General features: G+C 31.9%; 5 protein-coding genes across 6 annotated transcripts; 4 read left to right on the top strand and 1 right to left on the bottom strand.

Moving 5' to 3' along the window:
• Nucleotides 1–1,837: 1,837 nt before the first annotated feature.
• Nucleotides 1,838–3,968, top strand: LOC117216301 (mitochondrial 2-oxoglutarate/malate carrier protein-like). The gene is made up of 6 exons (XM_033462909.1): nt 1,838–2,149; nt 2,475–2,690; nt 2,784–2,914; nt 2,981–3,151; nt 3,225–3,324; nt 3,403–3,968. The coding sequence occupies exons 1-6, from the start codon at nt 2,091–2,093 to the stop codon at nt 3,605–3,607; spliced, it is 882 nt and encodes a 293-aa protein (XP_033318800.1). The 5' UTR covers nt 1,838–2,090; the 3' UTR covers nt 3,608–3,968.
• Nucleotides 3,969–4,138: 170 nt separating this feature from the next.
• LOC117216299 (DNA repair protein REV1) lies at nt 4,139–8,659 on the top strand. 2 transcript variants are annotated; one of them, XM_033462906.1, is made up of 6 exons: nt 4,140–4,739; nt 4,817–6,191; nt 6,279–6,720; nt 6,788–7,940; nt 8,163–8,305; nt 8,467–8,659. In XM_033462906.1, the coding sequence occupies exons 1-6, from the start codon at nt 4,686–4,688 to the stop codon at nt 8,618–8,620; spliced, it is 3,321 nt and encodes a 1,106-aa protein (XP_033318797.1). In that variant the 5' UTR covers nt 4,140–4,685; the 3' UTR covers nt 8,621–8,659. The 2 variants fall into 2 exon arrangements, with proteins under 2 accessions (XP_033318798.1, XP_033318797.1); XM_033462907.1 differs by lacking the exon at nt 8,163–8,305 and having other exon boundaries at nt 4,139–4,739.
• Nucleotides 8,660–8,820: 161 nt separating this feature from the next.
• LOC117216300 (GMP synthase [glutamine-hydrolyzing]) lies at nt 8,821–11,807 on the bottom strand. Its single transcript, XM_033462908.1, has 8 exons — nt 11,587–11,807; nt 11,265–11,477; nt 10,887–11,184; nt 10,243–10,720; nt 9,918–10,159; nt 9,654–9,824; nt 9,136–9,567; nt 8,821–9,053 (listed from the first exon to the last, which is right to left on the bottom strand). The coding sequence occupies exons 1-8, from the start codon at nt 11,805–11,807 to the stop codon at nt 8,952–8,954; spliced, it is 2,157 nt and encodes a 718-aa protein (XP_033318799.1). The 3' UTR covers nt 8,821–8,951.
• Nucleotides 11,808–13,448: 1,641 nt separating this feature from the next.
• On the top strand, nt 13,449–14,296 carry LOC117216425 (cytochrome b5 domain-containing protein 1). The gene is made up of 2 exons (XM_033463126.1): nt 13,449–13,957; nt 14,045–14,296. The coding sequence occupies exons 1-2, from the start codon at nt 13,460–13,462 to the stop codon at nt 14,294–14,296; spliced, it is 750 nt and encodes a 249-aa protein (XP_033319017.1). The 5' UTR covers nt 13,449–13,459.
• Nucleotides 14,297–14,349: 53 nt separating this feature from the next.
• On the top strand, nt 14,350–16,854 carry LOC117216424 (probable malate dehydrogenase, mitochondrial). The gene is made up of 6 exons (XM_033463125.1): nt 14,350–14,698; nt 14,770–15,059; nt 15,738–15,995; nt 16,075–16,207; nt 16,499–16,701; nt 16,759–16,854. The coding sequence occupies exons 1-6, from the start codon at nt 14,524–14,526 to the stop codon at nt 16,852–16,854; spliced, it is 1,155 nt and encodes a 384-aa protein (XP_033319016.1). The 5' UTR covers nt 14,350–14,523.

Raw genomic sequence — 16,854 nt, 5'->3', positions numbered from 1 at the left:
ATTTAGAGTAACGGAATATTTTTCAATATTGCTTCCATTCGTTTTTATGAGTGCAGCCATTTTACGCCATATTTACATATCGTTGTGAATGAACGGTACGATCTCGAATCTCGACTATATGTACTTATTGTTACCGAGACATGTTTCGATACAAAAGGATTCCCGGGTGCATTGAAATAACGAATCAAGTATCGAAAAAGATCAAATGGCTACATATAGAACAAGATTCTTAAAAACATAATCGATATTCATGTACATATAAAGATTTCGATCGTAAATCATACACATACATAATATATATGTATGTACACATTCTCCGAAGTATGCATATTTTAAAAATTTTCAACTTCAGTACTATGCTGTAATATCACATTTCAAAAAGATACATTAATATTACGTATAGCTCTGTATATTTTGTATAAATATCAAATATCAAATTACTCGTTGTTTGAACAAGAAAGCCATATATTACAAAACAAAGTAGGAATCATTGGCGTCGCACTTGCAACAAGGATCATGGTATATTCTACTCTTTGATCGATATATATATATATATCAATATTTTCTACTTTACACCGATTTATAACCATATTATGTATGTTACGTGATTGTATTCAACTTACTTGTCCACGAAAAGAAGCTTTCCTCAAGTGCTTTTTGTCGATCCTGTTGCAGCAGCTTGTCATCCCTTTTTTCCAATCACACTCACAAATCTTTCTAATAAAGTTCGCGTCGTGTCGGCAGGAAGCTGCACACGTACGTTAATTTAGAACGGGTTACTATCTAAGTCAACAAAGTTCATAAATTATTAAAATGAAAATTATATAAAATTGAATAAACATAAAACTAATGAGAAAAATACAGTTTACATTTTTAATTTTATTTTTTACATTTATAAATATCTAATTCATTTTGAATAATCTTTTCCATCGAAGTGTTCCCTACATTTTCATATTTTTGCACGACTTTTTGAATGTCACACGTAGTGTTCACATGACCTCACATTTTCAGTTACTAACTCGGTACGTGACTTTTTCGTCTCCGTAAATTTCTTAACAAATTGTTTAAAAATTTTGCGAATTTGAAATACATAGTGTTCGAAAATGTGAAGAAAACATGCAGTACATGGAAACGAGGTGATTGTGGTAAGTTTTTTCAAATATTCAATGTAATGTTGAAAAATATTTAAATATAATTTCATTGCTATTATGCGAAAATTTTCGAAATTTTCGAATTCTGTATGGGTATATATATAGATTCGTTTGATGATAAATTTAAATATAGAAAGACCACTTCATAATAATTAATGAGACAAAATAAGAAATACTAAAAATTTAATTTAAATTCATTTAAATTTGAACCAATGGAATATTCTTGTTCGTTTATAATAAAATGTAACAAACTAAAAATTACGTAATATCTAAATTATATTATTCATTTTTATACACGTCTTAATAAATTTTAAGATTATCTTCTTTTCATGATTTTATTATCTCTTTACATCTGAAGTAATCGTCTCCCCTCTCTCACTCTCTTAATACATATATAAGTATGTACATATATATGTATGGATGAGTGTTATTATCGATAGTCGACATTCAAAAATTTTTTGAATGTGCAATTTAAACAATAAAATTTTATAAAATTAAACTATCATTATTAAACTAATAATTAACAATTTTTACGTAAAATAATTCTGCATTATCGGTATTATTTTATCATCATCGTTATCACAGTCGTTATTATCGCTCTAATTCAGTGATAGTTGAGTTTATCAAAATTCTTTATCAAGTGTGGTACATATCACAAGTAATTTTGTGCTACGAGATGTCGCTAAAATGCAAAAAATTGATAACTCAGTATAAGTTGGTATGGGAAAGGGTAAGCGAAGGATGGAATTTCTGGGATATTTGATAATCTTCCATTTAGATCATTTAAGTGCTCACAACAAGTCTATATTGAGCTGGTGCTTATTTTTCTGCTTTTAAAATTTTGTAAATATCACGTTTGCGTCTACAACATTTTAGGCAACATCTAATTTAAAAATTACCTTTTAATTGTCAATATAAGTGTCATACAATATTGTTAAAATGAGTAATCAAAAGACAGTGCCAACTTCAATAAACTTCCTTTTTGGGGGAACAGCAGGGTTTGTTATTTTTATCATCTTAATTCATTCATTTGATTAAGAACACAATATACATTGTACATAGACATTCTAGGAAATTCAAGCAAAAGACAATTGTCTGAACACTTGCTTTAATTCAAGTATTAATTTTAGCTATCAAAAAGAAATTTAACATATTTGTATATATTTTCACGAAATATTCGTATCTGATGATATTTTAAAATAGATATTACAACTTACATAAGAGTCTGTATTAGCTTTCATATCTTCCTATATAAGAATAGATTCATGGCCATTTTACTATCAATGATTAGAAAGCTAAATTTAATTGATTACTTTATTTTAGAATGGCTGCAACATGTGTTGTTCAACCATTAGATTTAATAAAAAATCGAATGCAACTAAGTGGTACTAAGACGTCAACGATAAATGTAATATCTTCTATCTTAAAAAATGAGGGTGCTTTAGCTTTATATGCAGGCTTATCTGCTGGTTTATTGCGTCAAGCTTCATATACAACTACAAGACTTGGTACATATGAATGGCTGTCACAATTAATTTCGTGAGTACATGTATATTGAGAACATAGCCAATGTAAAAAAAGGTATCATGTACCAAATACAGTCATTTAATATTTCTTGTGATATTTGTTTAGAAAAGACAGCCAACCAAATTTTATAATGAAAGTATTGATAGGTTGTACTGCTGGTTGTGTAGGAGCATTTGTCGGTACTCCAGCTGAAGTTGCCTTAATTAGAATGACTGCCGATGGTAGACTACCTATTGGTACGCTCATTGTTAGTTGAATATTGAACAGAGGTTTTCCAATTCTTAGCAATGATGTATTTTTAGCTGAGAGACGCAATTATAAAAATGCATTTAATGCATTAGTTCGAATAGTCAAAGAGGAGGGCTTTTTAGCATTGTGGAGAGGTACTATTCCAACAATGGGAAGGGCTATGGTTGTAAATGCAGCTCAATTGGCATCATATTCTCAATCTAAAGAAATGTTACTTAACACTGGTTTGTAAACATGTAAATAAGTAAGAATCAAATGATTAACACTGGGATAATGTTTTTTTATATATTTGGATAGGATATTTTGGAAACAATATTACATTACATTTTGTAAGTTCTATGATATCAGGTTTAGTAACTACCGCTGCCTCTATGCCAGTTGATATTGCTAAAACAAGGTAAAGTTTCAAAAAATGTAAATTAGTGAAACAGTTAATGAAAACGCCTTCACACTTTGCATTATTAATGACTTGCAGGATTCAAAATATGAAAATTGTGGATGGTAGACCAGAATTTAAAGGTGCAGTAGATGTTATAATTCAGGTGTGCCGAAATGAAGGAATATTTTCATTGTGGAAAGGTTTCTTTCCTTATTACGCCCGTCTAGGTCCACATACTGTCTTGACATTTGTTTTTGTAGAACAAATGCGTGATTTTTACAGAACATCTGACACACTTTAATACACAAGCATGCAGTGAATTTTCAAAATGTCTAAGCAGCATTTTTGCCTATGTTTCGTTTTATATCTAACCTTTTCCAAGTTATATGCTTAGACTGAATGTTCACTCTTTCAATATAGCTTTTGTTTGTGTATTAATATTTGATAGACATTATACATGTATCTCGTACGTAATGCACGCACAATAATTATTAATTTTATATTTTAAATGTTGGATACCTTCATAACTTATGCGAACCTCACCTTATAGTTCGTCAAAGATTAGGTTATAGTACATACATACGTAACAAATCATACACGTGTTTACATCGATAAACAAATCTTATTACTTTATGAAAACAATACATTCTACTAACATTCTTCGCATATAAAGTATCATTTTATATCATTTTTATTTTTTTATTTGTTTTTATTAAAAAACTGTATATTTTATGACTATATATTTACACATATGTATAAAAACTTAATATTACGAAATTATAAATTGTTTATAATAAATATAACAATTTCATAAAATTTGAAACTATGAATGAGACATTGGGATGTATAAATATTAAGTAACGAATATATAGTTACTATCAGTTTTTCATGTATATATATACTACTTAAATTGTATATATAATTGTTTAATAAACGAGAAAAGTTATTTTTGTGTATATTAATATGGTCTTCAATGAAAGATAAATAAATTATCTAATAACTCTCCCCAGAAGAATCGTTTGAATCGAGCGTTTAATACAAGTGGTTAATATGTAGACAGCGTGAAGTGATTTATCGTTACGTATTATATTTATCGCAAAGGTTGCAATGTTACGTATAAAATCGAAAACTAATTAATATGAATAATTTCTGTTCTATATAACATTATATTGTCAATGCTATTTAAATGGTTGGTTCGTGTATTTAAATTATGTTCAGAATGTTCCACAAGGTATTTTATTTGCATAAGGTTATATGGGAATGAATATTTTTATCAAATATAAAAAGTCGATGTATATACATATGGAATACGATAATTATATGATAGTTTCATTTTAAAGAATTTCATACTCGTGTTATATGATATAAAATTTGTTATAATGTCAAGAAAAAGGAAAAGCAAAGCTTGGGGGGAAGATGGATTTGAAGATTGGGTATGTAAAAGACACTTAGAGCTTTTTAATGAAAGTAAACAAATTAAATGAGGAATGGAATAATGGGATAATTTTAGGGTGGATACATGGCTGCAAAGCAAGCGAAATTAGAAGAACAATTTCACAATGAAGCAGACAATGAAATTAAAACATCTAATATATTTGAAGGAATAGCAATTTTTGTAAATGGTTACACTAATCCAACTGCAGATGAACTTCGTCATTTAATGATGCAACATGGGGGCACATATCACCACTATATGAGGCCAAAAGCAACAACTCATATTATTGCATCTAATTTGCCATATTCAAAAATAATGTTATATAGGAAAAGTCAAAACCCAATACCTATATGTAAATCTGAATGGATTATGGATAGTATAAAGGCTGGTAGAATTTTAAATTTTCAAAAGTATTTGCTTTATTCTCATTGTACAGATGTACAACTACAATTAAAGTGTGCAATACAAAATACAGGAAATAAAACAAATGATACTTTTCAAACACATAATGTACAAAGAAATAATGAAGTAAATAGTTTAAAAATTGGTAATAGTAGAACTGAAACAATAAAACATACTTCTATACAAGAAAGTACCTTCAATCCTGTATTACCAATGAGTTCAAGAGATACTCATTCAACAAAAAATTCAGAATTCATATCAGAATTTTATAATAATTCACGATTACATCACATTGCAACAATGGGAGCAACATTTAAAGAGTATGTTAATGAACTGAGAGATAAAAATAATGGAGAATTTCCAGGTCTTATTAGGTTAAAAAATATTAGATTGAATAGATCATTATTTGGTTCTCAATTAGAATTTAATATTGTCCCAAATGATTTACAAGAGGAAAACAAGATGATAGATAGTCAAGATTGTATTATAATGCACATAGATATGGATTGCTTCTTTGTCTCAGTTGGTCTTAGAGATAGGCCAGAGTTGAGAGGGTTACCAATTGCAGTAACACATGCAAAAGGCAATAAGGATGGAGAACACGGTTCATTATCGGAAATAGCATCTTGCTCTTATGAAGCAAGGAAAGCTGGCGTAAAAAATGGCATGTTCTTAGGAGAGGCATTAAAAATATGTCCTAATTTAAAACCAGTACCATATAATTTTGAAGGCTATACAGAAGTTTCCTACATGTTGTACGATATTGTAGCATCATACACATTAGATATTGAAGCAGTTAGTTGTGATGAAATGTATGCAGACTGTACAAAAATATTGGAAGAATCTTCTTTAACACCAATGGAATTTGCAACTATAATTCGACAGGAAATAAAAGAGAAAACTGGCTGTCCTGTATCAACAGGGTTTGGAAGTAATAAATTATTGGCAAGATTAGCAACAAGAAAAGCAAAGCCAGATGGTCAGTTTTATATACAACAGGAACATATTAATGATTGTGTTAGCACCTTCAATGTGCAAGACTTGCCAGGTAGGATATTTTGGGGGGTTAATGCAGTTAATTGATAATGTTATGTATATTCTAAATTTGTTTAATAATCTTAATTATTTAAATTAGGGGTTGGGTGGACAACAACACATAAATTAAACAATCTTAATGTACGAACATGTGCAGAGTTGCAAGCAATCTCATTGGCGACGTTACAGAAAGAATTTGGCAAAAAAACGGGTGATATATTATATAATATGTGTCGCGGTGTAGATCATTCAAAGCTTAATCTAGAACATGTTAGAAAATCTGTTTCGGCAGAGGTAAATTATGGAATAAGATTTGAAAACAACGATGATGCAATAGACTTCTTAAAAAAGTTATGTCGCGAAGTATGTAATCGATTAAATAAAATTAACGCAAAAGGTAGATGCATCACCTTAAAACTTTTAATTAGAGCAAAAGAAGCACCTAAAGAAACTGAAAAATTTATGGGACATGGTTTATGCGATTACGTAACGAGATCAAAAAATCTTATCTCTCCCATTAGCGATGTCGATATTATAACAAAGTAAGTCAAAAATCGTTTTAATATTTCTGCGTAAAGCGATAGAATAATTTATTCGTGTTTACTTTAGGGAAGTTATTATACTTTGGAATCAAATGCAAAAAGTGCCTGAAGATGCAAGGGGCATCGGTATACAAATATCTAAACTAGAAATATTAAAAAATAAATCCCGTGGTACGACTTTATTAAATTTCATTAAAAATAAACCAAGTAGCACAGTTCAACGAACTATTGAAACAAATAAAGACAACGAAGTTCAACCCTTAACACATTCGGATGTTGTCGCAGTAGATTCTAACGACGTTAATAATGAGCAAAAATTGCACGTTCCATCCGGTATCAACGAATCAGTCTTTCCCGAACTTCCGAAAAGTAAAGGATTATCAGATGATAATAAAGATGGAGGTACTGTTAGCATACAAAATACGAACAAAACACAGCCACAGAAAAGTGTGCAAATGCATCATGAGAATTTTTTTAAAGAAACAAAACCTGGCATTTCCAGGCCAAAGGTGGAAATGCCACCTATTCAAGAGATCGACATGTCTGTTTTAATAGAACTACCTGAAGATATACGAAATGAAATTCTTAATGAATACAGTGCTAACAAAAATCAAAATCAAACGAATGCGAATACCAATAAAAATAGTAAATCTTCAACCAGTAAAGCAGCAACTTCTACAGAAATTAAATGCGATGAGCAAAATATATCTTATTCACAAGTGGATCCAGAGTTTTTAGCTGCATTATCGGAAGATCTAAGACGCGATGTTCGAATGTATTGCACTGTTAAAAATGCAGAATACAATTCGAAAAAAAGAAAGGATGGGATGAATAGTAATGGATCGGTAAAAAATAACGAAAATACGAAACAGATTAAAAAAGGGGAACCTAATTCCAAAAATAAAAATAGCAATAAAAATGGCAAAGCGACGACACATTCTAAAAATAAAAAAAAGAACGGACAAACATTAAACAAAGCATTGAAAAACGTAAATGAACTTGAACAGATATCGAAGAGTAAAACTAATACTGGTATTGCAAAATTCATAATGCCTCCCGTGGAAAAAACAACATCTGTGAATGATCGAATTACTACGGATGATACGGAGGCTATTCTTTCTCATAATCGTACTATCTCAGAAGATAATGACAGCGCGAACCAACATCAAGATATTTTAATTGACCTCGTAAATCGTTTACTTAATCTACCTCTGAAACAGGTAGCTGTTATTTATCATTATAGATTATTTTCTTTCTTTGATACATTTTGTCGGATAGATTAAAAAATGTTAAAGCGATCAGATGGTATTTAATTTCAAGCAAGTCACTTATGAAGGACCGAGTGCTCGATATGCATGCTTGATAATCCGGCTAGTCATCATGTTACCCGTTTAAACATAAATCTTGTAGAATTAATGCAAGTATAAAATACACGGTTGCAGGTAAAAATACAAATACAAACGTGGATCACTAATTCTAAAATCGTGAATGAAGTAGACTTTTTATCGCTTGCGACATTTCTTAGCATGCTCCCGGAGAAAAGGCGCATCGAAGATTTACATGTATTATTGAAAACCATGCATAGGTAATCTATTATGCAAATTTCATACGCACACCCTTGTAATAGGTGGATATTGAGTAATATAACACAGAGGATTCAGGGAATAGATATTATTTTACTCAGTTATGATAAATAAAAATGATATTAAAGATAATACATTAACTTATTTATGTTCGTATTTTTAGATGTATGACAAAAACTGGAAATTGCATTTGGCATGGGACATATAGGAAAACAGTAAAATACGTTCAACATTATATGCAAATTGAATATAACAGTAACCTCATGGTACCACCAATCAAATGCAACCTTTTGCAATGTAACAGTGATGTAATGTAAATTTTTCGAAATTTAATAAATTAATATTTTTACAATGAGGTTAATAAGAAACCTATTTACAAGCAAACATGATACTTACCTTCAATTTCATTGAACACAGTATCAGTATTCTTTAGGTAACATATTAATTTACAATCGAGAACATATTTTTTTCTGAAAGAACTATGCTCAAAGGTTTCATATAAATCGGTAAGAAGTCATAAACTTCGAATTCGTACGTATTTTTGTAATATATATATATATATATTTTTAAATATATTTTTTACTTTGTAGTTGTTACGCGCTGGGAAGGTGAAAAAATAGAAAGGGGTGAGTTAGAGATGAGCGTTTACTACTCCCATTCGGTAGTTCCTGGCGGTTTAGATGTTAAGTCGTATAAAACACGCGAGATACCGGGTATTGAAGATATTTCGGTCACCAATTTCTTCACCACCTATGGAAAAAAAGAAGTATTGATTTCTTATGCTTATATCTATTATATCGAATATGTATACACACATATGTATCAAACTTACATGTAATGGCAATTCCTTCCCAGGAATAGCTGGTGTGCCAGTCATAAAATCATTAGTAACGAATGGCCTAAGAACAACTGAACGTTGGCATGAGGGTATTCGAGAAGCAGCGTCGCGATCGAAATGTATGGGAATTAAAACTACTGGCATTTGACTGATTGCTCCCATACAACCATTAGTAGCTAATACTAAGTTTGCTACGTGATCTGCTTGTCGAAGCGTAGCTATCACATTCGATGTAAGATGAGTTGGTGTGATATCCGTTACAGAATGATGTAGGTGAGGACCAAAAATGAAGCACACACGATTTACATTATGACATACTCGCGGAATTAGTTTTGCGAGGAACAATAGATCCTTCCAATCTATACCCTCGGACAAATTTTCTTCGCTAGATAACCCTACTACATAGCTGTAACTTCTTCGATCTCCCTACATTGTACAGTAGATGTTTTAATCCTTGTAATCAGTCAGGTGGATTTATTAATCAGATTATTCGTAAGTGATGAACATTATACCTGTACTCCTACACTGCGTATAGGCAAGAGTGTTGCAGAAATATGTCGGTAACTTGAAAGCTGTCGTAAATATTGGCGTTCAGATTCACTAGTCGCACCTTCTACACGATTTAGTAATCCGTGTTTCTTTTGCAGCATTTGTTCGTATTCGGCCATTATTTTAACTATCACCTTGGATCAAATTATTAATTTGTTATTTTATGGGGTTTTTATGGAGAAGGTGTTATTTATTATTCATTTTATCGATACTGTAAACGAAAATACCTGTGTTTCTGAAAAATCCTTATCCATATAAGGCTCATCTGCACATAGAATGCGTACAGCAAGTCCGGGACCGGGATACGGATGACGAGCAACTAATGATGCTGGTAATCCAAGATCACATCCTAATTGTCTTACTTCATCCTTATGAAAATCTTTTAAAGGTTCTACTATATGACCTTGTGCTCTTAGTGCTCTAACGAGTTCACTGTCATTGTGATGCGTTTTTATCGCATCTGCTTTACCTGATAGAAGTGTTTATATTTTATGTAAATTTGTTGCTTCTAACAGATATGAAAGAACAATGCATTTACGACTATTAATTTACCACTAGCTAATGCACTCGCACTTTCTATAAGGTCAGGCCTGAGAGTGCCTTGTCCAAGAAACACTTCTTCTGGCTTCAAACCCATCTCTGCCATTGCTTCATTGGCTACTCTCACAAAAACATCTCCTATGATTTTTCGTTTCTCTTCTGGGTTGGTTGTCGCACACAACATTTTAGTTAATCTAGTTCTTGGGCTAGTTGCTGTTCCACATATTCCTTTGTTGTTTATAGTATTTGCATTGGTTACTGGAGTAACGTTATCCAAGGGTACTGATGTAGTCCCTTGCATGAAGCAGCGACCGGCATTGACGACTCTTAATCGAATTCCCAATTGTGCTAAACTTTGTTCCACAAATTGTGTCTCTCCTTTCCGCATAAAGCCATTATTGATATGCAAAGCTATGACTTGTTCCTTATTTAAAGCTTTATGTAATAGTGCTGCACATACCGTAGAATCCACACCGCCACTCACTAATAACTATGATTGTTTTTTTCTATTTTAATTGACAATCACATTTTATCATACATTATACTACGTTTCTCAAATATTTTCAACAATTTTACGAATCTTTTCAAGGAATACGAATTCTAGTAAATTTCTAATAAAATTACCTAAATGCTGATTATATAAACCTGTATCTTACCAAAACTTTTTTGTTGCCAACTGTATCTTTGATATACTGAATACACTGTGCCTCCCGACCGCGCAGCGTATAATTACCAGTGAGGCCAGCAATACCAAACAAAAAATTGTGTAACATTGTTTTTCCATTAGGTGTAAGATCTACTTCTGGATGAAATTGTACTCCATACAAATTCATTTTATCACTTGCTATTCCTGCTATAAAGTTTGATGATCTCCCAGTGATATGAAAGCTATCAGCCACCCTATCTATACTGTCTCCATGTGTTAACAGTACCATTTGTTCTTTCTCCAAGCCCCTGACAAATTATTCATTTTTTAAATATCTTACATTTAAAGGTAAAAGCATGGAATGGATCATTTGTTTCGACTCACTTACTTAAATAATAGGCACTTGGAGTCTATTTCAATGGGAAACTGACCATCTTCTCTGCCTTCTTTACTTATTACTGTACCACCAAATTCTTTATTCATCATTTGCATTCCATAACAAATACCTAGTACTGGAATTCCTATTCTGAAGATGTCTGCATCATATTTAGGTGCATCTTCTGCATATACTGAACTTGGCCCTCCAGAAATTATGATAGCTCTAAAAATTTATATTCAAAATATAATTAGTGTTTGTATGTTCATATATACATATGTATATATATAAATACCCAGTTTCTAATATAAAAACAGATGATTTGTGATCTTACTTATAACCCTTTTCTTGGAGAGTGAATGCAGATGTATCCAGGGGCAGAATTTCACTGTGCACATTTAATTCACGAATTTTTCGATCTATCACTTTACCATATTGTGCCCCTGCATCCAGAATGGCCACTTTTTCATCGACACATGCCATGCCCAATGTTGCTTCGTTAGCTCCATTATTTCTCTCTGCGCGAAACAATAATCCGTCCGCGCTTTTTTCCATTTCAAAATTTCTTGTATTGCTATTGCTATTGCTATTGCGGTGATTTGAATAATCCTATAAGGATATGACAAATTCAATGAAAAATCAAATATAAGTAAACAAATAATAAAATAACACATAAATCTATTTTTAGCTTTCCTGAAAGTATACTCAAACTTAGCTGCTATAATGTAACAAAGAACAGGATAAAGAAAAATTTTTCCATTTGTTAAAATTAAAAAAATGTTGTGGCAGAGGAAAATTATATGATTGTAGTCAATGATAAAGCAAATAATTTAAAAAAATGATCTTTTATATTATCATTTGAAGTTAGATCAGCAGTTTATTAGGAAATAATTCTAAGGTGCATACTACCTCAAGTTCATTGTTTATTAATTACTGTATCATTTTCATGTTATTGAAAACAAATGAGCAAAATTGGATTACATATTCCAATTACAAATGTAAAGTTTTTTTATTATATGAGACTGATGTTATAAGCTTCTCATTTTAACAGATGGAAAAGATATACAAACAACCCTGTTACAAATAATATCTAAAGATATCGCTGCATGTAAATGCTATTATAGTATGTCACAACCCAGTATAAGCTCTGACAACTACTGTACATTATAGATATTTGATTCATATGGGAAATTTATTTGAAAATATATACGTGCATATTTTATATTATTTAACGAATGACCTAAATGATGTTTTGAAAAGAACCATTAAATATGACGTTCAACAAAAAATAAATAACCGGCCGTAAATTTTATGAGCACGTTTCTTAGAAACGAGAGTACTATAATAGCATATCTACTACATGTATCATCTTTTTAGAGACCAGTAAAATGCATCAAAAGACTTACCAAATTATACGAGGCACAGAATATTTCACGCCGAAATCACCAACTAACGTAAAATTAATTACAGCAAAACAGAATGTGCACTCTTTGGACGAGGCAGCCATTCAATCGCCTGCAATAGTCACAATGCAGTGACTGCCTTCAGCTTGAAAGTAACGTAGGAAACCAACAGTATAATCTAAAAGTTCCTAGCAAAATTCAATACTTATTACATTAGTCGATCAATTTTTGAAAAAATATCATCTTATATGGTGAACGATGATTGCTACTTTGCGTACCTGCTGACACTCCACCATTTAATATTTTTTCTTCGACAACTGTTTCTCTAATTATCAAGCTTGCCTATAATCCGTCTAGTTTTTTCGTGGAATAGGACGAACATGAAGATAGTAAATTCTGACATTTATTGAGCAGCATTTTTTGGGCATGTTTAAGGATTATATGTGTTTATTGTTTTTTATATATTTATATAATAAAGCATACTTGTAAATATATCACAAGGTTAATTGTGATCTGTCTCTATGATGTTTATGACTGAATGTTAATTCAATACTCTTGACTATCTCAAAACTGCAGCAGTCATATTTGACGTGTTAAAATAAAAAAATTATCTTATCGCGCGAATGTTTTCTTGATTTAAAATGTTTCGACATAGTTGCTTAACATTGCTTTAAAGCACATGTATGTATGTATACATATTTATTTATTTATTTATATTATATAGTACATTCAAATGAAAATCACCCACGACAAATTTCAGTAAAAAGAAGAAAACGTAATAAAGGATATGGCAGATTTTGTAAAATGTCATTTGTAAGTCAATCTTGTTTGTTGGAGGAAAAAGATATTTACAGAACTAGTAAAGATTTTACAGATGACGTATCCAAGGCAGTCAAGTATTTTCTACCGACAGAAATTGCTGTTCATAATACAGAAATTGATTGCTGGATTTCGTATCATGACGTAGTGTATGATTTGACTGATCTTTGTAAAATTTGGGCGAATAAAAGGGAGATCAAACCAATATTAGCTTATGCTGGTAAAGATATAAGTCATTGGTTTGATCACGAAAAAAATGACATTAAACATTACATACATCCTGTTACGGGAGTATTGGTACCATATTGTCCTCATGGTCCGATTCCGGATGTAACACCTTCCGTAGTACCTTGCAGTACTTGGCGACCCTTAGATAAATGTCCTTGGTGGCTCGATGAAAAATATAAAAAAGGATACTTAACCAAAAATGCACGTCCATGTAGAATTTTAAATGTCCTCGTCGGAGTACAAGTTATTATAATGGTAGAATACTAGATGTTTATCGTTCAAAAAGACAGATCTTTATTTTATTGTAATAAAACGTGTTTACAATCGACGTGTTAATGAAAGAATTTCGTAAAGGTCTGTGAGGAAGATTCCATTAGGCGTATTCAAGAACGTGCTCTTATTTATAACGAAAATGGAAAATCTTATACGTGGAAGTTTGAAGGGAAGGATTTGAATATCGATTTAACTTTGACAGAAAATGGTATTCCAGATGAACGAGATCGTTTTGTCGCTTGCGGTCTCCCTGAAGATTATTATATTCCATGTCTCATGTGTTATTATAATGAAAAATCTAATGATAATACAGATGAATAGGCAGAAATGGTGGGAAAAATTCTAGGGTCTATACATATGTATATGAAAGTAAAATGAACATGAATTATTATTCGAAGAAAAGTTTCCTACGGTATCATCGTATAATAGTTAAAGCAAATACAAAAGATGGCACCACGACCACTTTAGTCAACATAAGTCAGCTAACTTTCATTTAAGGAAATGAGAACTTTATCTCGTTCGGTAGGCCTTTATAAAATTCAACGACAATGTTTTCACCTATAACGATTCGTACTTTTCGAAATTTGACATCGCGTATTTCTCACGGCAGATATTTTTATCCTCTGACTAAAAAGAATGCTTTTCAAATTACTAGTACACAAATTGATGCCTTCTCTTCGAAATCTATGAAAGTAGCTATTTTGGGTGCTGCTAGCAAGACTGGTAATTTAGGTTACATTCCCTTCCTTTTTCTACTGTATATTTTACATACTGATTACGTTGTCACGCTACAGGGAATAGTCTTTCACTGTTTCTGAAACAGTCACCTCTGATCGATGAACTGGCAATTTTCGATAATAAATGCGTTTATGGTCTTGCGCTGGATTTGAATTATATCGACACGAGGTGCAAGGTTAGTACGTGTAATTGTCCTGAAACGAGTCTCGAGCACACGCTCGAAGGAGCGAAAATAGTAATGATCGTAGCAGATGACAGGATCAAAGAGAACCAACACGAAGTCTTGAAATCTAATGCAGATAGGCTATCAGATCTACTGCCGAACGTTATTAAATTTTCACCTCAGGTAACGAACTAGGCCGATTAATGATTATGTTCTTTTTATTATGAAAGAGTATCTCTTAGATATTTTACTCGTGAAAAATATAGTCACACATACAAATTTTCCTACACCTTTCAAAACAGACCTTTTTCTTTTCTTTTTTAAACGAAGCACATAACGACGTATAATAAATGTTTCTTAATACAGGTATAAAAGAGTAATGAAAAAGTTATTAATTGTTTTGGTATAGAACACATTTACTTTGCAGTAAAATTTTGTAGCATTTTATTTCAGTAATAAATGGATGTTTTATAGGGTATTTAGGCTTATAACTGAGACAATAAAGATGCGTTATGGATTCGTATAATGGCACAACACCATGTTTTCTAGATGGTTGGCCGCTGTTTTTTTTATATGTAGTAGCTGACCTCGGCTTTTAACGCCCTCACAGCTTCATCGATTACAAGCAGGTTGTTTTCGACATTCTTCGTGACGATTTCAGACAAGGACAAGGATATTTGTCTTTGGTCATCTACATACCATTTCCTTTATAGCGATGTCGATGATGTGTTCCTTTTCGTGCCTTGTCTATTTTATTTCCGACCAAATTTAGCTTTGTAAACCTTTTTAAGGTCCGACCTGCAAGGCATCAATTTCAATGTCGACTTCTATGGCGAATATCTTTGGCCTTTTTTACTTTAGGCTATGGTCGCAGTCGTAATGAATCCGATAAATAGTTTAATACCTCTGGCAATGGAAATGTACAAAAAGGCTGGAATTTACGAGTACAATCGTCTTTTCGGTGTAATTAATTATAATTGTCTTAGAGCGAATACCTTCGCCGCAAAATTTATGGGTGTTGAACCAGAATGTATGATAGTACCTGTGATTGGCGGAGGTTGCCCGAAAACGTGTATTCCACTTTTCTCTCAAGCAAAACCTTCCACCGAATTATCTCAGGTTGTAAAAATTTCACTAAACGTTTCACAGTGCCTTTCTGATTATCACCGAGTAATCGATTAGTCCATTAATTAATTAGATAGAGGCTAGCAGATTGACACAGGCTGTAAGAATACCCAACGAAGAGTTACTGACATCGAGCAAAGTTAAAGAGAAAACATTCTTAACTCTGTCTTTTGCGGCTGCAAGATTTTGCATGTCTCTTTGTAAAGGTATTGTTACACTACCGTCCGTAAATTACAGAATTCTTAGTTTATCTAACAATAGATATAAATGAGCGTTGTAATTACTATTGCCATTATTAATTATTCATTATTATCGGAAACAAGCTTCTATTTACCAAGTTTTTCAAAGCCATTCTTTATCACACGGTTATGGTTGTTTTTCATCTCATGATGAAAATTGGCAAGTGTTTCCTGTTTTACGGACGGCAGTGTACATCAAATACGCAATATTTTTCATAATTAGATCAAAAATTCACATTTCGTTATTGAATTATTTAGCCTTACGACACGAAAGAAACGTGGTGGAATATGCATATGTCAGATCATGCATGATACCACAACTGACATATTTCGCTGCTCCCTTGGAATTAGGTCCTAATGGAATTCAGAGATATTTGGGTATTCCACCTTTGAGCGATTACGAATGCGAGCTTCTTAAAGCAGCTATACCTTGTTTAAAGGAAGCTATTAAACTTGGAGAGGTAATAAGATACTAAAAAAATTTGAGAAAACAAAATGACATCCTTAACTCTTCGCAGACTCTTGCTCTTGGACACGAAAATATTTCGTCCGAAGTATGCCCGCAACATACCGATTCGTGTGATCAAATAAATTCGCCTCGTACGTCTTCTTAA

The sequence above is a fragment of the Bombus bifarius genome, unplaced genomic scaffold, assembly GCF_011952205.1.
Source record: "Bombus bifarius isolate JDL3187 unplaced genomic scaffold, Bbif_JDL3187 scf7180000010271, whole genome shotgun sequence".
In the NCBI taxonomy this organism is placed as follows: domain Eukaryota; kingdom Metazoa; phylum Arthropoda; class Insecta; order Hymenoptera; family Apidae; genus Bombus; species Bombus bifarius.
The sequence above is the reverse complement of the archived record's forward strand: the minus strand, read 5'-3'. Positions and strand labels throughout refer to the sequence as shown.